The 25,191-nt window shown below is 65.1% G+C and overlaps 2 protein-coding genes across 5 annotated transcripts in view; one reads left to right on the top strand and one right to left on the bottom strand.

The window, feature by feature from the left end:
- The first annotated feature begins 1,846 nt into the window (after window positions 1–1,846).
- Window positions 1,847–4,645, top strand: TPSG1 (tryptase gamma 1). Of its 2 annotated transcripts, XM_054453588.2 has the most exons (4): window positions 1,847–2,880; window positions 3,385–3,650; window positions 3,962–4,107; window positions 4,207–4,645. In XM_054453588.2, exons 1-4 carry the CDS (start codon window positions 2,561–2,563, stop codon window positions 4,513–4,515), a joined length of 1,041 nt encoding a protein of 346 aa, XP_054309563.1. In that variant the 5' UTR covers window positions 1,847–2,560; the 3' UTR covers window positions 4,516–4,645. The 2 variants fall into 2 exon arrangements, with proteins under 2 accessions (XP_054309563.1, XP_054309562.1); XM_054453587.2 differs by having other exon boundaries at window positions 1,896–2,880; window positions 3,962–4,644.
- The window catches only part of CACNA1H (calcium voltage-gated channel subunit alpha1 H), a 67,553-nt gene continuing 46,892 nt past the window's right edge, over window positions 4,531–25,191 (bottom strand). For 2 of the 3 annotated variants that reach the window (XM_063655186.1, XM_063655188.1), the window contains 27 exons: window positions 24,088–24,877; window positions 22,092–22,534; window positions 21,451–21,602; window positions 20,404–20,589; window positions 19,586–19,703; window positions 19,274–19,429; window positions 18,821–18,911; window positions 18,457–18,665; window positions 17,264–17,644; window positions 16,542–16,642; window positions 16,184–16,307; window positions 16,026–16,094; window positions 15,706–15,890; window positions 15,377–15,503; window positions 15,077–15,202; window positions 14,878–14,967; window positions 14,530–14,722; window positions 14,138–14,155; window positions 12,752–12,903; window positions 11,625–11,734; window positions 11,332–11,465; window positions 11,114–11,184; window positions 9,705–9,783; window positions 8,708–8,829; window positions 8,094–8,538; window positions 7,616–7,776; window positions 4,531–6,328 (listed from right to left, as the gene is read on the bottom strand). In XM_063655186.1, the coding sequence (XP_063511256.1) occupies window positions 5,315–6,328; window positions 7,616–7,776; window positions 8,094–8,538; window positions 8,708–8,829; window positions 9,705–9,783; window positions 11,114–11,184; window positions 11,332–11,465; window positions 11,625–11,734; window positions 12,752–12,903; window positions 14,138–14,155; window positions 14,530–14,722; window positions 14,878–14,967; window positions 15,077–15,202; window positions 15,377–15,503; window positions 15,706–15,890; window positions 16,026–16,094; window positions 16,184–16,307; window positions 16,542–16,642; window positions 17,264–17,644; window positions 18,457–18,665; window positions 18,821–18,911; window positions 19,274–19,429; window positions 19,586–19,703; window positions 20,404–20,589; window positions 21,451–21,602; window positions 22,092–22,534; window positions 24,088–24,877 (5,847 nt within the window). In that variant the 3' untranslated portion in view covers window positions 4,531–5,314. The remainder of the gene's footprint in view (window positions 6,329–7,615; window positions 7,777–8,093; window positions 8,539–8,707; window positions 8,830–9,704; window positions 9,784–11,113; window positions 11,185–11,331; window positions 11,466–11,624; window positions 11,735–12,751; window positions 12,904–14,137; window positions 14,156–14,529; window positions 14,723–14,877; window positions 14,968–15,076; window positions 15,203–15,376; window positions 15,504–15,705; window positions 15,891–16,025; window positions 16,095–16,183; window positions 16,308–16,541; window positions 16,643–17,263; window positions 17,645–18,456; window positions 18,666–18,820; window positions 18,912–19,273; window positions 19,430–19,585; window positions 19,704–20,403; window positions 20,590–21,450; window positions 21,603–22,091; window positions 22,535–24,087; window positions 24,878–25,191) is intronic. The other variant, XM_063655187.1, reaches the window with a different exon arrangement.

The raw sequence follows: 25,191 nt of genomic DNA, 5'->3' as shown, positions 1-25,191 counted from the left end.
CACTGCTGGCCCCACATGCGGGTGTTGTCCTTATTCATCACCAGGAAAAACACTGAACCTCCAGTTCTGAGCCTTGGCTACCCCACGTGCTGGCGTGCAGGAGGCCAAGTCTGTGCCCGGGAGGCCACATCCTAGTGGGTGGTCAGGCAACTCCCCCCCCATGCCTCAGTTTCTCCACACCAAAGAGGAGATCCCTAACCTAGAGGATCTCAGCTGGACCCTCCAGCCTGGCCTGTGATTTGGATCTGGGGAGGGAGGCAGGAAAGTCCTGGGCACTGCCCAGGGCCCCTAATCAGCTGAGTCATCAGGCTGGGGCAGCCAAGACAGTTAGGAAGGGCCAACCCAGGCTGGGTCGTGAAGCGGTGCCCATCTGATCTGCTGCGCGAGCACGAGACCTGCTGCCGGATGTGGGGACAGGGACTTCTCAAAGGGTGGTTGTCACGAGGGCCTGAGCTGTCTCCATGGGGCTGCTGGGCCTTGAGTTGGGACCCTCCTGAGGAACCCCCAGGACTGGGCTCCCAGAGGATGAAGGAGAGGGGGCCAGTGTGCCCCGAGGGAACCAGGGAGGAATTTTTGGAGGGGGCGGCACTGATAGGAACACTCACCTCTCCCTCAGCCCTGGCCCTGGAGCAGAGATACGGTGAAAAGTGCTTGCCTTCTGTCCTTCCCCGCTTGCCCTTGACTGAGCCAGCCACTTGGTGCCAGGGCTGTGGCGTCCACATAGGGATAAATGGAGGTGACAACTCTTCTCTGCAGATGTGCAGAAGGAACAGGTGGGGTCTGTGGAGCTCCGGCCTCCTCCTCTGTCCTCCCGCCCTGCCTGACAGCAGGTGTGTGGCCACCCCCACCCCCCACGCCCAGCAGGTCCAAGGATCAGGCGGGCCCTCCTCCTCCTCCCTACAGTGGGCAGACACCATGGCCCTTGGGGCCTGTGGCCTCCTGCTGCTCCTGGCTGTGCCCGGTGGGTGACCTGGCCTGGGTGTGGGGATGGGGGGGCATCTGCTTCTCGCCTGGACCCCGATGGGAGCTGGGGGCTGGTCTGAGACGGAGAAACATGCTGAGCCCCCACCCTGTGGGGCCCCGTGTCTCCTCTGAAGAGAATGCACCCCTGGCTGGAGGCCCGGCTGTCTGTGCCTGGAGACAGAGGCAGGAGGGAGGCACGGGTGGGAGTTGGGGGTGCGGGCGTTAGGAGTATGGGTGGGAGTTGGGGGTGCGGGTGGGAGTTGGGGGTGTGGGAGTTGGGGGTGCGGGTGGGAGTTCGGGGTGTGGAGTTGGGGGTACAGGTGGGAGTTGGGGGTGTGGGTGGGAGTTGGGGGTGCGGGTTGGAGTTGGGGGTGTGGGTGGGAGTTGGGGGGCCGGGAGTCCCAGGCCCCGGAACACTGGTGATTTCTCCCCTGAGCAGGACCTGGAGGGTGGGGAGGAGGTCCAGGCCTGAGGCCAAGCTCCCGGTCTCCAGCTGCCATTTATGGCCCGTGGCTCGTCCCACCCAGCCCTGGGCCAGTGAGACAGCGGCTGACCCAGCCTCACCAGGCCGGGCCCCTCTGCTCAGGACCAGGCCCCACCCCAGTGTTGCCCTGAGGCCTGGCAGGTGTCTGGCAGGGGCCTCTGGAGCCTGCACACCCTTCTCCTTGGCAGTCCCCTCCATCCTGGGCCCTCCGTCTCTTTCCCGCAGGTGTGTCCCTCAGGGCTTTGCAGCCAGGTACGTGTCTGACAGGTGTGGGGTGTGGGGGAGGGTGCAGGCAAGGCCTGGCAGGAGGGCCTCGGAGGTGACCCTCTCCTTCCCTGGGGTCCCACTGGGGGCCCGTGGAGGTCATAGTTTGTCACCGTGGTTTCTGCTCGCATCTCTGGGTGGAGGGGGGCTGGCCGGGGTCTGCTGCAGGGCTGTCTCCCCCACCACCACTGCAGTCAGTCTGTACCTTGAAAGATGCTCTGAGGCCATGGAACCACCTAGCCCTCCTCGAACTTCCTCCCCGCAGCGTCCCCACCGTGGCCCGGGAACCAGCTGGGGGCTTTGCTATGCGGGAGAGCCCGTGCCCCACCCCAGACCCGCTCCCTATCTATGAAAATCTACGTCTGTCTACATCCCAGCTTCCCTTCCATTCAGCCCAGTGGCCACACTCCATCACCAGCAAAATTATCCAGTTCAGGCGGTCCCAGGTGTGGCCAGTGGGTCTCAAGCTGACTTCCTCTTAATTTCTTTTTAACTTACTGAGGTGAAGTTTACAGAAGATAAAGTTACATTATCAAGCGTCCAATTCAGAGGCTCTGAGCACCTTGGACACTGCCGTGTGCCCCCCCCCCCAATTCTATCCAGCTCCGAGTATCTCCACCACCCCTGAAGGAAAACCAGGGCCCACTAGGCAGCCACCCCCAGCATCCCGGGCCTTCTCGGGGGCTCCACCGTTCTCTGAGCCCCTTTCTAGCTGCCCAGGGGCCCTCTGCAACCTTGCCACTGCCTCCAGGAGCCCTGGTTAGTTTGTGGAGCATGGCGCTTAGAAACCACAACCTGGGCCCCGGGCGCGCTCACTGCTCCTGAGGCGTCATTTCTGCTGCACCCACGATGTTTCTGGGGAGAGTCCAGCAGACGGGGGAGCTGAAGAGCAAAGTCCCCAAGAAGGCATGGAGGTGTGGTCAGGGCAGGCTTCCTGGAGGAAGTGCAGTGGGCTTCTTGGGATCCCCACCAGGCACCCCTTCCTCCTTCGACTTAGGGTGTGGCCAGCCGCAGGTTTCGGATGCAGTAGGCCGGATCGTAGGCGGTCACGCTGCCCCGGCCAGCGCATGGCCATGGCAGGCCAGCCTCCGCCTGCGGAGGGTGCACGTGTGCGGCGGGTCCCTGCTCAGCCCCCAGTGGGTGCTCACAGCTGCCCACTGCTTCTCCGGGTGAGTGTCTGAGTGGGCAGGGCAGTCTGAACGTCCAGGGCCCAGTGGGGCATGTGCCAGTGCAGAGGCCTCCACTTGGTCTTGACTCACTCTGAGGCTTGGGAACTCTGAGCCTGTTTCCTCCCAGTGGAAAGGGAGGAGCTGGTTGCCTACCCTCCGTGAGGTTCTGCCGGTCTTCGCTCACCTCTAGGGACGGACAGCTCCCTCCCTCCTTCCCTCCCCGCTGTCTCTTCATGTGGAGCTGAGCTTGCAATCTGCCTCCTGACCAGCCCCTGCTGGTCTCAGGCATGCTGCTGGCTTTTTCAGGGGCTGGCAGGAACCCCAAGGTGCTGCTGTGGTCCTTGGGCCCTGCAGGGCGAGGCCACTGCCCAGGCTTTCTGCGTCCCAAGCCCAGGAGGGAAGAGCTGGGCTTCGGATGCCCGCAGGGGTGGGGTCTGGGCGGGGCCGACGCTGACCTCTGGCCTCTGCAGCTGGCCCCTCTCACCCACCCACCTTCCCTCCCAGGTCCCTGAACTCATCCGACTACCAAGTGCACCTGGGGGAACTGGAGATCACTCTGTCTCCCCACTTCTCCACCGTGAGGCAGATCATCCTGCACTCCAGCCTCCCAGGACCGCCGGGGTCCAGCAGGGACATCGCCCTGGTGCGGCTCAGTGTCCCCGTGACCCTCTCCAGCCGGATCCTCCCTGTCTGCCTCCCGGAGGCCTCGGATGACTTCTGCCCTGGGACCCAGTGCTGGGTGACCGGCTGGGGTTACACGCAGGAGGGAGGTGAGGAGCCCCCATGGGGATGCTGGGATGGAGGAAGGCAAGGGCGGCAGGAAGAGAGCTGGCTTGAGGGACGCTGATGCTACCATCTGCTCCTGGTAGCCTCCACACCCGGCCAAGGCCGCCCCCATTGGCTGTCCCTTTTCAAAGCCTGTCATGTGGATCCAGAGCAGCAGCCAAACGTCAGATCACAACCCACGTGCCGTGACGAGGATCGCGGTGGCATGGGACTTGTGTCTGGCAAGGTCTCCCATCCCCCCAGTGCAGGACCTGGTGCCCCAACCTTCCCTGAAGCCTGTCCCCCCCCACCCCAGAGCCTCTGCCACCCCCGTACAGCCTGCAGGAGGTGGAAGTCTCCGTGGTGGATACAGAGACCTGTCGCCGGGACTACCCCGGCCCCGGGGGCAGCATCCTTCAGCCCGACATGCTGTGTGCCCAGGGCCCCGGGGATGCCTGCCAGGTGAGCCCGCCAGGCCGTGACAGACGACGGGGGCGGCTGCAGCCCAGGCAGGGGCTCCCCACCTTCTCGGCTCCCAATGCTCGCCTTCTCTGCCCTCAGGATGACTCCGGGGGGCCTCTGGTCTGCCAGGTAAACGGTGCCTGGGTGCAGGCTGGCATTGTGAGCTGGGGTGAGGGCTGCGGCCGCCCCAACAAGCCAGGAGTCTACACTCGTGTCTCTGCCTACGTGAACTGGATCCGCCGCCACATCACAGCATCAGGGGGCTCAGAGTCTGGGTATCCCAGGCTCCCCCTCGCGGCTGGCTTCTTCCTCCCCAGCCTCTTCCTTCTGCTAGTCTCCTGTGTCCTGCTGGCCAAGTGCCTGCTGCACCCGTCTGGGGATGGCACTCCCTTCCCCGCCCCTGACTGACGGCAGGAATCCAAGTGCGTTTCTTAAATAAGTTACTATTTATTCCGCTCCGCCCCCTCCCTCTCCCTGGAGAAGCTGAGTCTTCTGCATCAGATTATTGCAACATTTAACCTGAATTTAAAAGCACACGAAACAAAGGTGTCAACGGGAATCTCGCGGCCAACGCCCCCAGATGTAGGGGAGGCGTGACTCGCATCGGGGCCGGGCGCGTTACTCCACGGGGTCGGCCCCTTAGTGATGTGTCACCATCTCCCAGAGTCACAGGACGCTTCTGGGAAGGCCCGAGCGGAACGGAAAGGGTGGTGGCTGGAAGGGGAGGGTGGTGAGGGCGTGACAGGCGGACAAGAACTCAGACTGTGAGTGAAGGTGACACTGGGCCGCAGTGGCCGCACCTGCTGCCGGCAAGGGCACAGGGCCCCCAGCGAGTGTCCTGTAACAATGCGGGGCCTGAGAGGACGCAACCTGGTACCTTCCCCTCTGGCGGGTGCCTGGTCTTCGTCCCACAGATGCGGCTTCTCGGCTTCTCTCCTGACGGGACACTGACCCAGTCGCCCGCACAGCCTCGGCTGGTAGCAAAACTCGGAGAAGCCCGAACCAGAATGGACGGAGGCTCACGGGGCCCGGCAGCTACTCCTGCTTCGCTGGGCAGAGAACCAGGGCCTGGGCTGTCATCCTCCCTGGGCCCCTCTGCTCACGACGGGACCCAAGTCAGGGTCCATGCAGGGTTCTGCCTGGGCCTCCACCCCAACGGGGCCCCCAGACCCCAGTGCCAAAGCCGAGTGCGGCACCAAGCCCTGAGCTACACAGGGTCATCTGCACCACCCCCTGGGGCAGGGGTGGCTGAGGGGGACCCTGCTTTCTCCAGAGGACACTGGGGGACTGTGAGGTACAGCCCCCGCCTCTTCTCTGGGGAGTCACAGACAGGCATAGGAGGCTCTGATTCTGGGGGTTCCAGGGGCACTATGGCCCCTGAAGAGGAAGCTCTGGGTTCTGGGGTCACACTGTGGCTACCGTCCAAGAAAGGGTCTCCACTGGGGGCCCCGAGGTCCAGCGGCTCGAAGGCAAAGGTGGGGACAGTCAGGTGCTCGGCCCGGCAGGAGGCCTGGCCCCAGCGCTCCCCCTTGGCTGCAGGATCCCCCCCGGCGCCTGAGCCCTCTGTGGGCTCCAGGGAGTCCCTGTGAGGGGTGGCCTCACAGGACGGGGTCCTGCGCCTCAGTGTGGTGCTGCCGCCCTCTGCCGCGGGGGGCCGTGCGGAGCCCTCGTCCTCCGCAGGGGGTTCCACCGAGATGCAGGGGGGGCTCATCTTCTTCTTTCTGCGCGCACCCAGAGCGGGCTCGGCCTCGGGGCCCCAGGCCTTCGCCTCCCCAGGCTCCCCGCTGCCCAGCTCCGCCGAGGGCCGCCACTGCTCATCTGCCCGGCCCGGCTTATCCAGAAAGCCCTGAGCGTCCACGCTGTACAGCCTGTGCAGGTCCCGCTCGCCACCGGCCACCGGGGAGGCTTCGGGGCCACGGGGCTCGGCTGCGGGCTGCCAGGGGCAGGCGGAGCTGGTGATGTGGCTGACCTCCTCATCGGCTGGGTCTGAGGCCTCGGCCTCCTCTCCGCCTGGGGCCGCCGGCCGGCTGGAGACGCAGCGCTGTCCGAAGGTGTGCTTCCGGGTACGGACGCTGGCGGGCCGTGGGGAGCGTGGTGGGGACTGCAGGGAGCCCCCCTGGGACACTGGCCTCACCGGGGGTTTCTCGCCAGGCTCCCCAGGGTCCAGAGTGTCCCTAGGGCCGTCAATCTGCCCTTCCAAGGAATCGGTGCGTACAGCCTCCTGTGGGGGCGTGGAGTCAAAGTGAGGGGCAGGGCCCTGGGAGAGCCCTATCAGTGGCCAGGGCTTGGGGACCCCTCACCATCCAGGTCCTGGAGAGGCCAAAGTGGGCAGGTCCCCTGGGTGGCTCCTGACCCTCGAGATGGGGCTGGAAGCCACTGGTGTGGACGTCCGAGTCTCACTCCTGACCTGTGAGGCACCCGAGGAAAGCCTGTATCCACTGCTCTGTGGGCAGAGATGCCATGGCCCCCAGGGGCACAGAGCTGAGGATGAGGCCACCTCCCCACCCCTGGACACCAGCAGCCCAGCTGGGCACCCCCAGGATGGGGCTCTCCTAACTGCTCCCATGTGGTACAGGGGTCTTGTACTGGGCAGCAAGAGGTAGGCAGGGGCAGGAAGAGGAGCTGAGGCTGCAGGTGGGCAAGGCTGGGACATCTGAACACAAGCCAGGACCGAAAAAGCCGCTGTCTGCCCACCGTGGGGCCCATGCCCACATGGGGCCTGAGAAACTGCCGCCTGCCCGCCACAGGGCCTGAGAAACTGCCGTCTGCCCGCCACGGGGCCTGAGAAACTGCCGCCTACCCGCCTCGGGGCCTGAGAAACTGCCGCCTGCCCGCCACGGGGCCTGAGAAACTGCCGCCTGCCCGCCTCGGGGCCTGAGAAACTGCCGCCTGCCCGCCTCGGGGCCTGAGAAACTGCCGCCTGCCCGCCTCGGGGCCTGAGAAACTGCCGCCTGCCCGCCTCGGGGCCTGAGAAACTGCCGCCTGCCCGCCGTGGGGCCTGAGAAACTGCCGCCTGCCCGCCGTGGGGCCTGAGAAACTGCCGCCTGCCCGCCGTGGGGCCTGAGAAACTGCCGCCTGCCCGCCGTGGGGCCTGAGAAACTGCCGCCTGCCCGCCGTGGGGCCTGAGAAACTGCCGTCTGCCCGCCGTGGGGCCTGAGAAACTGCCGTCTGCCCGCCGTGGGGCCTGAGAAACTGCCGTCTGCCCGCCGTGGGGGCTGAGAAACCGCTGTCTGCCCACCGTGGGGCCTGAAGCTGTGGGTCCAAGGAGAAGACTCAGGTCCCCATAGCCAGGAGCTCTGTAGCCACAGGCTCAACAGGCCTGAAGACCCACCTGGGCCCAATGCTCCGAGATCCACCAAGCAGCAGGCAGAAAACTTTGGAGCCCCAAGGACCCAGTGCCACCCTCCTCCTGCCTTGTCCTCATCTTCTGGTCCTTCAGATGAGACGAGGCATCCCTGCAAGCCCCCCACCCCCACCAGCCCCCACTGCAGGCAACGGTTTCTCCTACCTGTCTGCAGAGCAGCCGGCTGAGGCTGGGAGAGCAGGCTGTGCCCCGAGGGGACAGGATGTGGAGGGGCTCACTGCTCCTGGCTGGGGATGACACAGCCAATGGGATCTGGAGGGAGGCACAGGACTCCGCGGGCGGCGAGTGCACAGAGGCAACGGAGCCTGGGGCAAGGAAAAATCTAAGCTGGCAGCTCTGCCCCTGCCTTCCTGCCCAGCTGCCACCCACCCCGGTCCTCCCCCAACCCGCCATCACCCTCCTTCCTGGCCAGCCCCAGCCCGATCTGTCCTCCCTCTCACCTGTGTACCCCAGTCCTCCCCCCATCGGCCCACACCCGGCCTCCTCGATCCGGCCTCCATCCTCCCTCCTGCCTGCCCCCATCCTCCTTCCCACCCATCCCCCCACCTGCCCCCATCTTCCTCCCTCCCACTGCCCTGTCCTGCTGCCCACCCAGCCCACGTCTTCCCGCTGGCTGCCATACCCAACGGGGTGCCGGCCCCATAGGTCTCCATCTCCACCTCCTGCAGTGGGCGGGGGCGGGGCACCGAGGCAGGCACCACGGGCCTGAACATGTAGCTGTCGTTGGGCAGCGAGAGCATCCTGGACACGGACACCTTGCGTGCAACCAGGAGGTTTGGGGCGTCCCTGGCGCCCGGACTCTCCTGGGGTGAGGGAGGCCTGTCCGCGTCCACCCGGCGTGCACCCCCGGGGCCCTGCGCTATCTCCAGCTCGATCTCGGCGTCCAGCTCCGCGTCCTCGCGTGCCTCCTTGTTGCTCTCCTCCAGGTGCTTCATGAGCACGGCCACCACCACGTTCACCAGCACGAACTGGGCCACCAGCACGAAGGTCACGAAGTAGACGGGCGACAGAGCCGGCAGGTAGCTCAGGCAGTGCTTGTCCTCACGGGTGCACTCACGCAGCGTGTCCTGCGGTGGGGGGCAGCTGTGGGCCGGGGTCCACACCCACCCGCGGGCGCCGCCCTGGCAGTGCCATCCCCTTCCCCCTGCCCTGCAAGAATAGAGCCGACCCAGTCCTGGGAGAGCCTGAAAAACCGCTGGGGCTGCCAGGTGCCAGGGGCACGGCCGCAGCAGGTACCTTCATGATCCCGTTCCAGTTGTCCCCCGTGGACACGCGGAACAGTGTGAGGAAGGCCATGCCGAAGTTGCTGAAGGTGGCGTGCCTGCTCAGGCCCTCGCAGGGGTTGTCTTCGCTGCACTCTGCGGGGAGGGAGACCCCGCGCAGTCAGCCGCGCCCGCTCCGGGTGGAGGTGGGACACGCACCCGGCCTCCACATGCCCCTTGGGAAGCCCAGAGGCAGGGTCAGCCCTGAGGATGTGGATGATGAGGCCCTGGCAGTTCGACCTGCCTGGCAGAGGCTGACCCTGGCTGTGAGGCCAGAGCCCCTGGGCTGAGGCCTCTGCTGCCGCACCTTGGCTGGGGCTCATCGGGCCCGGCGGCTGCGACCCCAGTCCATAGAAGAATCATTATTGTCTGTGTCTACGACTGTGCGTGGTGGGGGATAAGTAGGCGCCGGCTGACCGGAATCAAGCTTACCCGGTGGACAGACACTGGACTGTGGCAATGTCATACCCACCGTCAGGACAGGGACCGGGGGAGGGCCCTGCAGGGACTGGGCTGTCTGAAGTCGAACCCGGCAGGGGCAGGGCTGGGCCGTCTAAGGAGGGTCCCCACCTGCCCCGCCCAGCCTGGGCCGAGGCTGAGGCCTGGGTGGGGGCCTCAGGAGGCTACGGCCACCAGGTGAGGGAACACAGCCAACATTTGTCTCCAGGGACCACGTGGCGGTGGGCACGGTGTGTGTTTCCAGATGTTTGTGTGTGCACGTCTCCAGGTGTACTTGCTTTCCCTCATGTGTGGCAGGCATCCCTGTGTCTGTGTTGCTGTGTGCACGTCCTCACACGTGTCACAAGCCTGAGCACATGCCTCTGCGTCAACACGTGAGACTCGGCCTCGTGCAGAAAAGGCTCCGGAAGCAGGGCCAGGTGAGGACGCCCAGGAGGCGTGTGAGTGGATGGGCACGGGGGTGCCTGTCAGGACCCCGTGTGTGCAAGGAGGAGGGCACAGGGGCCACTCACCCAGCCTCCCGAACAGCTCCACTCCCAGCGCAGCATAGATAAAAAACAGGAGCATGAAAAGAAGGCCCAGGTTCCCCACCTACACAAGAGAGAAGCAGAGCAGGGTCAGGCGGGCGGGCAGGGTGGCCTCAGCACACCCTGCAGGGCAGTCGGCGCTTCAGCCACCAGGTCCCACCTACCCACCCTCTCCCAGGAGCTCCCGGCCCCAGCCAAGTGGAAGCAAGTTCCCAGAGCTGGGCGGGGACCCCTGTTCCTCAGCCCCATGCCCCTCTTGGGGCTCCATGACCTCACCAGGTAGACAGAGCCCCCCCGCTCCCTGCTGGCCCACACTGGCTTCTCTCTTCCTCCGCCCTGCCCCTGAGCAGCAGCCTCTGGCCCAGAGCCCACACTCTGCCCAGCAGGTTCCCCAAGGCCTAGCATGCTCTCCCTGGGGGCTCTGGCCCGCCCCGTTCAGCGGCTACCTCAGAGATCCCATGGCAGGGCCCAGGCCAGCACGCAGCTGACTGAGGGGTCCCAGCAGGTGGGCCTGGGCCTCACCCCTCCCCTGCCACAGCTCTCTTGTGAGCCACCCCACCAGCTCCAGCATTTGCACACACGGCCCCAACGGCCAGCGCACCCTCCAAGGCTGGACAGGCCTGCCCTATGCCACGCGCCTCCTCTGCACAGCTGAGCACCTGGTGGAGCGGTACCGGGCCCTCGGGAGTGTTACTCGGGCGAAGCTAGGCACGCCGCTGAGGACAGGGTGAGTGGGGACAGCTGAGGTGGGAGGCAGAAGACAGGCAGGGCGCAAGTGACAGATGGCGCAGGGACAGGAAATGGGTGGGAACAGGAGGGGGTGCCGGGTGCATAGGCAGCTGTGGGGGTCGGGGGTGGCTGGGAACATGGCTGGCCTGGTGGATGGACGGACACATGGGGGTTGGATAGGTGAACTAGAGGCTACGGATGGGACAACACGTTGGGTCTCTTGGCTTTGGAGGACAGAAAGGATCTGGGCAGCGGCCAGGGGCACAGGAAGCAGGGAGCCTGCGCCCGTGTGGGCTCCGACGCCTGCATCCCGGGTGTATTCCTGTGCCCACAGACACCCACCTTGGGCCACCTGCTGCCCTCTGCCTGGATCCCTCTGGCTCTCCACGGCCCCTGCCTCTCCAAGTGCACTGGGGAGGTGGCCCCGGTTATGAGTCTTGCCCAGAGGACTGAGGCCAGAGGGCAGCGGCTGGATCCACCTCTGTCAGCCCAGCCAAGCCACACACCGCACACAGCAGGGACACAGCTTCAGCCGCCGCACAACCGAGGGACCAGAGAGACGAGCGAGGGGGAGAGGGGGAGAGGGGGAGAGGCGGACGGCGAGGCGCTCCCTGCAACCCCGTCTTTCGGGCGCCTGCGCTGAGGGTGGTGCGGGCTCCACCTACCTGGGGCAGGGCTTGCACCACAGTGTCCAGCAGGGCGCGCATGCCCGTGGCCATCTTCAGCAGCTTCAGCACTAGGGCCAGGAACTGAGCGTCAGCAGGGCTGGACGGACCCTCCCTGCTGCGCGGGGACCCTGGCCACCCCGCCCCTCACGCCCACCCAAGGCTGAGCTCCCACCCTCCACCCGCAGAGGGAACCTGGCGGGCACGCCGGCACCTACCACGGGCGATGCGGAGCACGCGCATGATGCGGATGATGGTGGGGTTGATGGGCAGTGCAGCGCTCATCTCTATCTCCTCCAGTGTGATGCCCATGAGTGACAGCAGCACGATGGCCAGGTCCAGCTGGTTCCACCTGTGTGGCCGCAGGCTCAGCGCACGCGTCTGGGGTCCCCACCTCGGCTCAGCAGCACCGCTTCTGCAGACCCCCGTGGAAAAGCCTGCGGCCTCACCTGCCCCAGCCCCTAGAGCCCTGAGGGGCCCCCAGAGCCCAAGACGGTCCCACCACACACACCTGTCCTTGAAGAACCGACGGAACCCAAATGCCACCAGCTTCAGTGCAGCCTCGAAGACAAACACGATGGTGAACAGGTAGTTGCAGTACTTGAGGGCCTCGTCCAGCGACTGGGGGGTGGAGGGTCGGGCTGGCTGAGGTGGGGCTGGGGCCACCCCTCTTCCCCCTGGCACCCACTCTGCATGCCTGTGAGTGCCCCTGCTGGCCGGCCCTGGAGGCTCCCAGGTCAGTTCAGTAGCTCCTCCCTGGGCACCGGGAGCCTCTTCGGCCCTCCTTCAGCCCAGCATACAGGAAGTGCTCCGTAAGTATCTGATCAGGTGAATGAGTGAAAGGTACCCTCCCAGCATCCACAAGCCCAGCTGAATGCCACTGTCTCCGGGAAGCCACCCTGAGCCGCCAGCCCATTTCACAACCTGCAGCCGTCTGTGTGCCCCGATGGCAGTGTCCTGACCTCCCACCCCGTCCTCTACTGACCTGAGCACCTCGGGGACATGGGGACATGGGCTCATAGGGCCCAAATCTGAGCACCGACGGTATGCAGCCTCGGCTGGGCTGGGAGGCACTGCCCAGATGGACCTGGGAGCCCCCCACCCTCTGAGGACAAACCTCTGGAGAGGGAAGATCCTGCCCCTCCCAGCCCAGGCTCCTGGCCTCTGGCCACACCCATCCTCGGTTCCATACAAAACGCTTTCCATAGAGCTGAGTCTGTTCAGCCTCAAAGGCTTACTGCTACCCAGAGGCTACCTCCTTCCTCTGGAAGGCTGGGAGGATGACGTCCTTCCACTGAGGAAAGGAGAGGATGCAGGGGAACCCGAATAAAGGAAAAACTCCACCTCAGGCCTGCCTGTCTCCAGCCCCTCCCCACAGGTGGGACGCTCACGGCCTGCCAGCCCCTCCTCGGGTGGGACAGTCACGGCCAGGCTGGGGAGGGGCCCCAAGGACAAGGGGAGGGGAGTTTCAATCAATGTTAAAAGAAAGACCTGTGTTCACACAAAACCCCACATCCCCCACGCAAACCCCCAGTGAGGGCTCGGCGGAGCGCCAGTCCAGGGTTGCACCCACTGTGTTGGCTGCCCCACTGGGGGTGCCCCAGCCCCTGGGCCCCCTTGCAGCCCTCTCGCACCCACCTTGGGTTGGTTATAGTGCTCCATGGACATGGTGATGACATTGACGCAGATAATGAAGGTGATGAAGAGGTCGAGATAGTGGCTGGTGCACAGCGAGTGAATGGAGCGGCGGGTGGGCGAGTAGTCAGCATAGTAGGGCCGGCGCTGGGCCTCTGCGGGGAGGGTGGCCATGAGCGCCGGACGGCAGGGTCGCCCGGCGCTCCTACAGACCCCATTCTCCTCCTAGGTGGCCGAGTGTAGGAGAGAAGTGGGGGCCCATGGCTCATGTGAAGATGGGGCTGGCCCTGCCTCATGGCAGGGCTCACATAAGACTGGAGAAGGGGGACTCTCTCAGGGAAGGGACCCTGTTCTAGGTGAGATGCAGCTCCCTGGGGAGCTGGCTAGGCCAAGAGGCCTGGGCTGGAGCAGGCCTTTGGGGCAGGCCACTGACTAACCTCTTCCTCAGCAATGTGGCCGCGTCCCAGGCAGCCCCCAGGCGTGGGTACGAAGCTGAGATGGCTCCCCCACATCCCAACTGGGTGCCTGGCAGACCCTGCCCTCCTGGAGCTCCCAGGTTGGCACAGCACGTGGCTGGGCCTCTGTGGTCTACTCCTGGTCTGGCCTCAGGCTGAGACACTGATGAAGGGCTGGGCAGGGCAGCCCCACTCCATCTCTGGGTCTGGGCTCACAAGGCCTCACTGGAGCAGAGATGAGAGTGTAACCTGCACTCTGGCCACCAGCCCAAGTCCCTCCCCTCCCCATCCTCCAAGGGGCCATGGGCTGTGGTCTAGGGTCTGCCGGACTCCAGACCATCTGAAGTCGGTGCCCGCGATCTGCGTGTGTCCCCCAGGCAGGTGTGCACTGAATGCTCGGCCTCCAGGGCCCCTCCACGTACAGGGAGGAGCTCCCACGGGTGAAGGCATGAGCTACCACCACACCCCAGGACCTGCCTCGGCCACAGAACCACACAACGGTGGGGACCGCTGGCCCAGGGCCTGGAAGAGCAGGATCCACCCCTCGCCCCACCCTCATTCTCTGCGGGCTGGCATGCAGTCACTGAAGCACTCAGCGCAGCCTGGGCAGCCAGAGGGGGCCAGCGGCCAGTCAGGCTGGACCAGCAAGGACACAGGACAGCCACAAGCCTGCAGAGGTGTGGGCGGCCCCTCGTTGCTCTGGGTGTCCTGGCGCACGGCAGAGATGCAGGCAGACTGTGAGCCGGGCAGAGCCGCACGCGTGCACGCACACAGCAGCCCGGACACCAGCGGGCGAGCGCAGCCCCTCCCCACGCCACACGCCCAGCACCTCCGGCTGCCTGTGCCCGCCCTGCGGAGGACCCCCGCAGGCCTGGGATGCCCGCCCTTCCCCGAGCAGAAGCGGGGCCTGAGGCATGCGGGGCAGGGCCGGTACCTGGGCTGGGGAAAGTGCCTGGAAAGACAAGGAGATTGTCTGAGGTCCGAGGGCGTGGTGCACTCGGACCTGGAGCCCTCCCTGCTCTCCCTCAGCCCCTGTGTCTCGGGGGCTGTGCTGGCTCCTCATGGAGTGAGGACTTGGTGGGAAACCTGCCCCTTGGGCACTGGGGGTGGGGTTGGGGGTGTCTCCTCCTATCCTGCCGTGGCGGGCTCCCCCACGGCCCTCTCGGGCCAGCCCCTCCAAGGCCCGGCCCCCATGCAGGCCCAGGCGGGCGGCGTGCAGAGCCATTCGGGGAGGCCGGGGCAGGAGTGGGCGGGGCTGGAGGGCCCAGTGGGCACACAGGTACCGACCCGCCACCGCCACCGCCACCGCCACCGGGAGCGCCTTACTCCTGCGCCTCCTCTCCAGGCGCCGCAGCCGCTTCTCCTCACGCCGCCGCGCCTCCTCCGCCTCCTGGTGCTGCCGGCACTTGTGGAAGTTCTCGACCACGACGCCCACAAACATGTTGAGCACGAAGAAGCTGACGATGAGCAGGAAGGAGATGAAGTACAGCAGCATCCAGGGGTTGTGGTTCTGCACAGGCTGCAGCACAGAGGCGGTGGGTCCCCGCCCACCTGCTCCGCCCAGTGCCCTACCCAGGATGGCCCCACGAATCCCCAGAGGCCAAGACAGCCGCTCGGGGCAGACCCTGAGGTGACCCAGCTCCACCCCAGGGGCTGCCACCCGCCTGTGCGCACCTGCTGGTCGACACCCACGGCGTCCAGCCCGTCGTACATGATGTTCACCCAGCCATCCTTGGATGACAGCACGAACAGCGACATCAGGGCCTGAGGGCCAGAGCCAGGGTCACCGACGAGGGTTAGAGCTGGGGTCGCTGGCCCTCTCGCTCCAGGGGGTCCTGGAGACCCCCAACTCCCGCCCGGCCGCCTAGCCCACCTGGCCCAGGTTGTCGAAGTTGTACTTGCGCCGCACCCAGCGGTAGTGGGCGGCCCGGCACTGTGCCTTGGTGGAGATGTTCCTGGTGTCGGTGCCCTCACAGTAGTAGAACTTCCCTTTGAAGAGCTGACGGGGTGCGACGGTCACCACGGAGGGCCTGGCCCGTGCCCCACCCCACACCGGACTTCCTGGGGCGCGAGTGAGGCCTGAGCTGTCCCTCCCTGTCCCGCAGCGGCGCTGCTGGGAGCCACACTGGGAAGGCAGACGGGGCAGACCCCCGAGCACGTGGGGGCCACACACCTGCACACCCAAGATGCCAAAAATGATGAAGAAGGCGCAGCAGATGAGGACGATGTTCCCAATGGGCCTGAGCGACGATATCAGCGTCTCCACCACCAGCTTGAGGCCCGGGGCCCGGCTGATGACCCTGGAGGAGAGTGAAGAATACACTGCAGTCATCTATGGCAGCAGCTGCCAGGCGCTGGCAAAGCTCAGCAGAGGTCCCAAGGTGGGGCCGAGTGGGCGGCCTGCGAACAGCCCAGGACCGCAAGAGGGGTAATGGGCAGTGGGGTCAGGGGACTATGCTTCCAGGTTGCCCCGGGAGCCCACGGGTGCCCCTGCCCCCCCACCTCAGAGGCCGCAGGGTCCGCAGCAGACGCAGCACACGCAGAACGCCCAGGATCTTGGCGCCACCAGCCGAGGCCATGGCCACGACAATGTCCACCAGAGACACCAGCACCAGCAGCCCATCCAGCAGGTTCCAGCTGCTCTGCAGGTAGGCGTGCTCGCCAGACAGCAGCCCCAGGGCCACCACCTGCAGAGTGCCAATGGCGCTGAGCTCAGGCTCAGGCGTGGGGGGTCTGGGGAGCTGGCGCGCCGCTGGGTGGGGGTGGGGATGAGGGCAGAATGGGGACCTGGGAGCGAGGGCAGTCCCCGGGCCCCGCAGTACCTTCACCATCATCTCCGCCACGAAGATGGCCGTGAAGATGTAATTGGAGACGCTGAGGAAGACCCGCTCCTGCCGAGAGAGGACGGTGGGGGGCTGTGTCCACTCCACCCCTCCCTGGGGGTCGTGGTTGCCCGGGACGATGGGGTTGGCTGACTCACGGTGCTGCCGGGGTCAATGTCAGGCCTCTCCAGGGCGATGGTGACACAGTTGAGGAAGATGAAGACGAGGACCACGTGATCAAACATCTTGTGCGTGATGATCTTCTGGCAGGAGACGCGGAACCTGGGTGGGCGGGAGCGGGTGAGAGGCGGGGCGGCATGGACAGCGCAGTGGATGGGGGTCGGTCGCAGGCCAGCCCTGGCCAGGCCTCCACTTCAGCCTCGGTCCCTGCGGTGTGAGAAGGGGTGCCCACTCGGAAATATCCACTATGTGCTAGCCCCACCCAGGGGGGACCTGGGGGCGGGGGTCCCGCGGGGTGGAACTAGCCATGCAGCCTGCTGACCCGGGCCGCCTCACCGGTTCTGTGGGGAGAAGAGGTAGAGGGCCCAGGCCTCGCGGCTCCGGCACCACTGGGGCTTGTAGGGCTCCAGCACTTTATGCAGGCGGAGGCAGCAGCTCTGGGGGATGAGGAGGCGGGTTCTCAGAGCCTGTGCCTGCCTGCCCGGCCCCCCACCAGGGCCCTCTGTGCTCAGCTTGGCCACCCCTCCCGGCCCTCCTCCCGACACCTTCTCGGCCTTCTCCATCCTCACTCCTCACCCGCTGGCCTTTGGGCTCTGGTTTTCTGGCCTCTGGGGCCCAAACCACGGAGCCTCCCCGTTCCCTACCCTGGTGACGACAGAGTGACCCGTGCTGGAGTCCACGGGGCCAGGTGAGTGCGTGCTCTTGGGTCCCTGGCTCTGGGAGTGGTCCTTGACCCACGGAAGCCTGAGAGTGTAGCGGACGCCTGGCCCCGCCTCGGCAGCAGCTCTCGGCCAGTGGCTGACCCACAGTGCAGAGCATTTAGCTCACGTGGAGCATTTAGCTCACAGCCCCTAGACGGCAGAGGGGGGACTCTGGGATCATCGGTGGCTGAATCCCTGAATGCTGCTGGATTCCTCCCTGGCCTGGCGTGCTTCTCTCCCCTTCTGAATCCCCTCAGTCAACAACACGCCCTGAATCCCATCTCAAATCCCACTTCAGGGAACCTGTCCCAGACACAGGAAAGCGAATCAGCTATGGGCCCAGGGCCACGCACTCACATCCTCCAAGTCGTCGTCGAGCTCGGCCGCATCCTCACGGTGGCTGTCGATGCGCAGGAAGAACTCGCTGGGCAGGGCCACCATTTGCCCGTTGCGGTCGCGGCACTTGGTAGGTGGGAGGGCGGCCGGCCGCAGGGGCCGTGGGTCCAGGGACTCGGCCCGCCGCAGTGGGGTGGCCCGGGGCCCGGGCGTGGCCCTGCCGTCCTCGGCTTCGTCGTCGGTGCCGCCCTTGCCCTCACCAGACAGCAGGGACTCGCGTTCCCCGCACTGGCCGCGGCGCTTGAGGCTGGGGGCACGGCCCAGGCTGCTCCAGCTGGAGCGCCGGCTGCTCCAGGCGCCATTGGGGCCCCAGGGGGTGCAGGGAGAACTTCGGAGGCTGGCCTGGGGGGTGATGGGAGTCAGTGACCTGGCGGCACCACTATTAACGCCAACCGCTGGCATTTATGGAGCACCTACTGTGTGCAAGCCACACGTGGATCATTTAACACACAGACAGCCCTGCCAGGGAGGCACGGTGGAGGCTGTGATTTTAGGGGGACACCGAGCCAGCCTCAGGCGTAGCTCATGAGGGTCAGGGTGTCCGCCTCGCGGGGGTGATGCCCTGGGCTCTGCTGGGTCAGGGGCCAGAACCAGCCCACGAGCAAAGTGTGGGTGGCCCCAGTGTCCCCAGGAGCACACTGGGCCTGTGGCTCTGCCTCACACCTGCCCCGTCTCCCCCCCGCTAGGGCATCTGGCTCACTCCCGTGCTCCGTGTCTGTTGTGGGCGGTACTGCCTGGAGTTCGTTTCAAAACTGCTCCCCTCCAGTCCCCCTGGACCCAGAGAGATGCCCTGGCTGTGATGGGAATCGGGCTGCTTCTTGTGGCAGCGGAACCCTCGCCCGGCCTGCCATCTGTTTGCCGGGCACGCTTTTGCCCCTGCTTGCTTCGGTCTTTCTGTGCTGTGCGCTGCGCACTCTGCTAGATTGTCGGGCGCACAGAGCTTCCGCGTCTGCCCCTTCACACTGGGCCTCGCAGAACAGCAGCCACAGCTTCCATTTACAGAAACCAAAACACTCTTCCTCAGTCTCTGCACAGGGCTGGGACTTTATGGGTGTGGGGGGTGGGACCCTCACTCATCTTTGGGGAAGGCCATAAGGAGCCAGGCAGGGAAAACCTGAAGGGGCCTGAGGGCTGGGGCAGGAGATGGTCCCTACCGGAGGCTTCTGGTCTCCCAGTGGCGGGTCCCCGGAGCTGCTGCTGCCACGCCGAGAGTCTGGGAGGCTGGGGGCTGCATCCAGGAATGGCGAGCTCTTGGGGGTAGGCATGGGCGTGGCAGCTGTGCACATGATGAGGGGAGGGGACAGGCTGCCTCGTCCCTCCAGGTGCCCGTTGGGGGTCACGGCCAGGGAGCACATCTTCAGCTCTGCAGGACAGATGGAGGAATGGGGGGCCCCTAGAGCTGCCAGGCTCCCAGGACCAGGAATCCCCCAACCTAGGACTTGCCCTATGGGGCCCCTGCCCGGCCGGCCTGGCATACTCCACCCGCCAGAACCCGGACCACCCACCAACCACACGCACCTGTGGTCTGGAGTTCTCTGAGCTTGTGGAAGTCTTCCTCGAAGTGAACCGAAGTCTTGTCCTCGTCCGTGTCGGATCTGTTGGCGTCGCCCTATACCCAACAAAGCACAAGGCAGGCATGAGGGGCCCTGTGAGTGAGTGGGGACCCTTTATGCCGGACAGAAGGCTGGGCCAACCTGGGAGGTGGGATGTAGACAGAAGGGCCCAGAGGACGATGTCACTGTCAGGGTAGACAGGTAGGTGAGGAATCTGCCTCTCCAGACCGACACCTGCCCACTCCGCTGGGCTCCTGGCCGCCTCCCTCCTCGTGGCAGCCAGCTTCCCTTCTCTATCCCTCACCTCTTGGCAGGCCCCCCACACCCCTCCCCTCGACCTGAAGCCCCTCTCTCTTTTCATCGCCCTCCTCCCGGCAGCAACCCCTTCTCCTGGAAGCCCCTCTCCCTGCCCCCTCACCTCTGCCTGGAAGCCCTCCACGAGGATGGCCACCAGCAGGTTGAAGAGCACGTAGTTGCCGAAGGTCATGAGAGCCACGAAGTAGAGCGCAGCCCAGGAGGAGGTGGAGGCCATGCCGTTGTACAGGACCACGTTCCAGTCCTCCTGGGTCAGGATCTGGGGGACAGCAGGGGGCCTGGGCTGGTCAGCCCAGCCCCAAAACGCCGGCAAGTCCTTGTGATGGAGGCAGCTCTGTATGTGCAGGATGGCACATCCACCTCTCTGGGGACCAGACTCAGCACCCAGCATTGCTGCGGGGACCCCGGGCACTACCTGGAACACGGTGACAATGGCCCACAGCAGGGAGTCGAAGTTCTTCCTGTCAGGCACGGTGTCTCCAGTGTCTGTCTTCAGGCTGAACTTGCAGCCGAAAAGGTGCATACCCAGGATGCTGAGGGCGGGGGCGGGGGCGTGTTGAGGGTGGAAGCAGGGGTGCGCTGAGCGGAAGAAGGTCGGGGAACGGGACAGGGTGGGAGGAGGGAGGGGCAGGACCGGCTCTGCCCGTCTTGGCTCTCCTGGCCTCCTACCCTCCCTGGGCGCCCGAGCTCTCTGGCTTAGAAGGGACTTCCTACTCCTCCAACTCGGTAGCGTCTATTCTACAGGCGAGAGAAACAAGACCAGAGGCGGGACAGACACAGGGAGGCCACTCTGGCTTCGGGCGGCAACTGGAACCTGGGACACCCGCCTCATTCAGCCTCTCTGGACTGTGAGAGCCCAGCCTGCCCGGCTGCCTAGCCTCCAGCCAACCCCGACCCTGAGCTCCAGGCTAGACTGGCACCCAGCGGGCACTCAGAACAGCCCAGTTGGAGCCTGGTGCCCGCCCCCACCCCCAGTATTCTGCTCTTAAGTCCCCAGCTTGTCCACCTGGCAGCCCATCTCTGACCCCTGCCATCTGACTCCAGGCATGTCCAGCACGTGGCACACAGTAGGTGCCCAATCACTGCTTCTCAAATGAAGGCAGCGGAGGCCAAGTGTCTGCAGATGCTCTGGGGCTGGTGGTGGGAGGGCTCTTTCTCCTTGGGGGGTGCCCTGGGCCTTTGCCTCCCAGCTGCCCTGGGGTGAGATGCTGGGCGGGCCGGGGGGGGGCCCACCTGAAGATGAAAATGAAGAGCATGAGCAGCGTGCAGAAGGTGGCCACGTTGTCCATGGTCTTCACCAGCACCACGAGTTGGCGCCGCAGGGCTGGCAGGAAACGCACCAGCTTCAGCACACGCAGCAGCCGGAAGGTGCGCAGCACAGACAAGCCACCGTCCGCCTGCCCCACGATCTCCCAGACGCTGCAGACGGGTGGGGGCGAGGTCAGCGGGGTCACGATCCCTGATACCCAGCCCTCCTCCCGCTGGAAGCAGGATCAGCAGCCAGGGAGCCACAGCGGCCTGTGCTGCATCCCACAGGTGGGAGCGGGTCTGGCTGCATCAAGGCGCATGAGCAGCTACAGAAGCACCTCAAAAGCCGCTTGATCTGCTGATGGCACCGGTGGCTACCCGGCCCCCAGCACCCCCTGGGAAAGCAGAAGCCTGGCTCTGGCCAGGTCGGGGAAGCTCCTTCGCCGAGGGCGCTCTCCTGTCCTGGGCCTTCCTCAGCCAGACCTGGCTTGTCCGTTCTGCTCACTCCCTCCCTGCCCCGGGGTGTGAGACCCCGCATCCTTCTCTACTCTTGAGGGATGAGCATCCTCCTAGTGGAAGACGGGGGGAGTTTCCCCTCCAATTTTCCCAATCCTTTCTGGTTTAATTTTGTTGCAGCAATGCTCCCCCAGCAGCAAGCAGGATTCAGCATTTTAAACTGGTCTTTCTCGCCGGCCTGGGCCCTGAACAGCGCGGCCCTGAGGCCACTGCACACCTGCTTTGCTCCTGCAGGGAACAGCTCCGCTAGTTTCTAGAAACATTCGAGACGCAGCTGACCTAACAGGTGTGCACCCCGTAGTGCCTGCAGAGAAGTTTAGGATCTGGGGAGGGGACTCTGCCCAGGATGGTCCCTTAGGCCACTGGGGTCACCAAGCACCTGCTTCCCACGGCCTGTCATAAAGAGCTGCCGTTGCCCTTCCCCCCATGCTCAGGGTTTTGCTCTGCAGGTGGGATTTTTGCCAGAGAGTGGAGCTTCCCGGGCCCCTCTGGCCTGGGGAGAGGGTGGGGACCCACCTGATGACCACGATGATGCCGTCGAAGATGTTGTACGGGTTCCGGATGTAGCCCAGAGGGCCGCAGGCCAGCAGCTTCAGCAGCATCTCCAGGGCGAACATGCTGGTGAACACGATGTTGCTGATCTCCAGAGCGTTAGTCAGCTCCTCGGGCTGCAGACAGAGGTGGGGACAGGTCAGGGGCCGCCACCCGCGGCTCCCACCCCTCCCCAGCACTGATCTGGGGCCCCCACCCGCGGCTCCCACCCCTCCCCAGCACTGATCTGGGGCCCCCACCCGCGGCTCCCACCCCTCCTCAGCACTGATCTGGGGCCCCCACCCGCGGCTCCCACCCCTCCTCAGCACTGATCTGGGAGCAGGTTTGGCTGCATCAAGAGCCAAGGGGTCACAAGAGCTGCAGCAGCATCTCAGAAGGAGCCTAATCAGCTGCCATCTAGAGAGGAGGCCAGGAATCCAAGGAGATCCCCTCCAGCGGAGGATCGGCACACCTGGTCTCATATCCTCACCATCCCCGGCTTTCTGGGGCCCTGCCTGACCGTCCTACCATCAGGTCAGGCATCGGGGCTGCCGGAAGCCTCCTGAGACTCCCCCGGCCCTGCAAGCGTGACAAGGAGCCCACCCCGTGGCCAGGCCAGCCCGCACCTGCTCGTGGTACTCCACGCCCATGCTCAGCGTGTTGACGAGGATGGCCATCATGATGCCACGGCTGAAGTACTTGCTGTCCACGATGCGGCGCAGCTTGCCGCTGAAGGTAACCCAGAGGCGGCCCAGCCTGCCTGGCTCACCCGGGGCTGCCCTCTGCTGTGCCCGCCGCCGGGGGCTGCCTGGGCCTGGTGTGTCCGTCGCAGGGGGTGGCTGCATGGGGTCCCGGCGGTCACCGTGCCGGACGTCCTGTGTGAATTCATAGACGCCACGGCCATCTGAGTCTCCACTTTCTGAACCGCTGAGCTCACCCTCCGGGTCCTCCAGGGCGCGGGTACAGTACGGGCAGCTCTTCAGCTCACAGGTCAGCGTGCCTGCTGGGGGGCTGGGCAGGGGGCAGGGCACGCTGAGGCCCGACAGATGGCCAGGGGCCTGGCCCAGTCCTGCGGGAGAGGGCACAGACAGGGGCAGGCCCACTCAGTGATGCTGCCACAGGGGCCCGGGAACCTACGCACACAGGAGCGGTGGGGGTGAACGTGCCCCCCCCCAAAAGATCCATCCAGAGTCCAACCTCCAGAACCCGCGAGTGGGCTTCACAGAAAGTAGGATCTTTGCAGGTGTCATGAGTTACAATAAGGAATGAGGCTATCCTGGAGTAGGGAGGGCCCTGGGCCATGACTGTTCCGATAAGAAAAAACCAAAGACAGACCGCAGGGACGTGTCGACAAGCCGGGGACTAGCAAAACCGCCAAAACTTAAGACAGGCGAGGAGAGTTCTCCCCTAGAGCCTCCAGAGGAAGCAACCCTGCAAAGACCTGTATTTTGGACCACTGGCCTCCAGAGCTGAGTGATTTCCTGCTGTTCTAAGCCCACTAGTTCGTGGGTACAGCAGCCACAGACATCAGAAAAGCCATACATTTGGGCACACACCCGGGCACATTTGCACACACACCTGGGCACGCACACCCAACCCCCACAGCCACATTTCTGCTCACGTAGTGGGAGACACACCTAGGTGCACAGACATTTGCCTGCCTTGGGCTGTGCCATCCACAGAAACGTAACACCAGCCACTTCCCAGCAGCCACAGCACACAGGCAAAGTTAGCTACGGGATTCTGTTTGACTCGATGGGAGCAAACCATGGTCACTCCAACACGAAACTGACATGAAAATGACCAATGAGCCATCCTGTGATGTTTTCACGCTGTCTTTGGAGCCCGTGTGCCTCTTACAACACGCAGTGGCTGGACTCCCACAATTCAAGGGCTAGAAGCACGTGCCCCTGGCACTCTTGCCTGCACGCCCTGGGTACCAGTGCACGAGGGCACAAAGCATCCCGGCACCCTCGCTTGCGCCTGTCCCCGCCACGGGGGACACACCCCTGCCTGCGTCTCTACTTCTGTGTACAGAACCAGGAAGGGCCCCAGGCCTGTGTGGAACCACCACCTGGGGGTCCTGGAGTCTCCCATTCACCTGGTAGACGGAGGACCAGGCCCCGCATAGAAGGACCCCACGCCAGCCTCTCTTCCTGACTCTCGGTGACTCTGCGACAGTGCCTCCCCCACATCCCCCGTTCAGTGTCCCCCACCTAGAAGGGGGGCCAGCCTCAGTGGCCACAAAGGACTCTGCATGTCCTCCAGGAAAGCGTCCAGGCTGTGGACACAAGCATATGGTCCCTCTCGGGACCTGGCAGGGGCAACGGGATGCTGGTCCAGGAGGGTCTCACAGGCCTTGTCAGATTCAGAATCTCACCTCCGCAGCTACCACTCCTGCTGTGAGCTGTGGGCCACTGGGGGTTTGCTTTAGCACTGTCAGGGGCGGGACCTGCCTCTTTTCCCTTCTTATGGGCTCCAGAGGCATAGCTGGTCTGTTCCACAAGTCAAAGCTGGGCTCATGAGAGTGTCCAGAGTGGGTGTGGGAATGACACACGGGAGATCCTGCCCGCCCTGCCTAGGTCCCACCGCCTCCTCCGTGGGGTGGGGCTGGGTCCTCACCATGCTCCCCGACCACATGCTGGATCTTCTCGTAGGGATCAGGGCTATCCAAGCTCAAGGGGCTGTGCCCCCCGGTGCCTGGCGGTCCACCGGCCCACTTCCCCTTGGGTCCGGGGCTGGTGCTGCCTTTGCTGCTGCCCACCCCTGAGGGCAGGATCGTGGGGTAGTTCATGGCGCCCAGCCCTGCGGCCAGCTTTAGGCCGGCGGCGGCAGTGGCTGCGGCATGTGCCACCCGGGCCCTCTCCTGCGGCCCCTCTATGTGGCAGTCGGCATGGTAGATGCTGTGCACAGACTCTGCATCGGGAGGTCTGCGGCCTGGGGAAGGTGGTGAGGGGGGCACCCCAGCCCGGACCAGCCTGGTGTCGCAGGCACCTGGCTCGGGGCCGGGCCTGCGGGGGCTGCTGTGGCTGAAATGGTAGTGGTGGTGGTGGTGGTGATGGTGGTGGTAGACGAGGTGGTGCACCGAGGCTGTGTGCCTGCCCGCCCGGCGCTGGTGGTGCCCGGGACCCTGGCCTTGCACAGCACTGGGGTCCACCTTCTTGCACCAACGGCTCTGCCAGCGGGCGTAGAGGCGCAAGCTGCGCCGCTTGACCTTGCGGAATATGTGGCCCACATACTTCAGCAGCTCTTCGTAGCAGCTGCCAGGCTCGGAGAAGCTGGCTAGCGTGCTGTCGTTGGACAGGTGGCGCGCCCGCTGCTCCCGCATCAGCTGACTCTCCCGCTGCTTCGTCTCCGAGAACTGCGTGGCAATCACCACCAGGCACAGGTTGATCATGAAGAAGGAGCCCACCTGTGACGGGGGCGGGCGGATGGGTGGCAGTGAGTGAGCGAGTCTCTGATTCGCCACTGAGCCCTACTGTGCGCTGCCTGTTCGAGTGGGGACCATGCCATAGGCACAGTGGGCGGGTGCCCTGCTATGGGCAGGTTGCTGCGGTGTTCGATGCTGAGGCCCCACGTCTGGAGCAGACGGCATACAGTAGCTGCTTTGTGCCTATCTAGAAAAAAGACCTGGAACCCTCTTTCCTGCTTCTCTATGTGGCTCTGCCCCTCCTTCGCCTGCAGGTCTGCCCTTGAGGTGGCCCTCTCAACGGAGGCCACTCTCCC

Source organism: Pongo pygmaeus, chromosome 18 (genome assembly GCF_028885625.2).
Source record: "Pongo pygmaeus isolate AG05252 chromosome 18, NHGRI_mPonPyg2-v2.0_pri, whole genome shotgun sequence".
NCBI lineage: Eukaryota > Metazoa > Chordata > Mammalia > Primates > Hominidae > Pongo > Pongo pygmaeus.
This window is presented reverse-complemented; position numbering and strand designations above follow the sequence as displayed.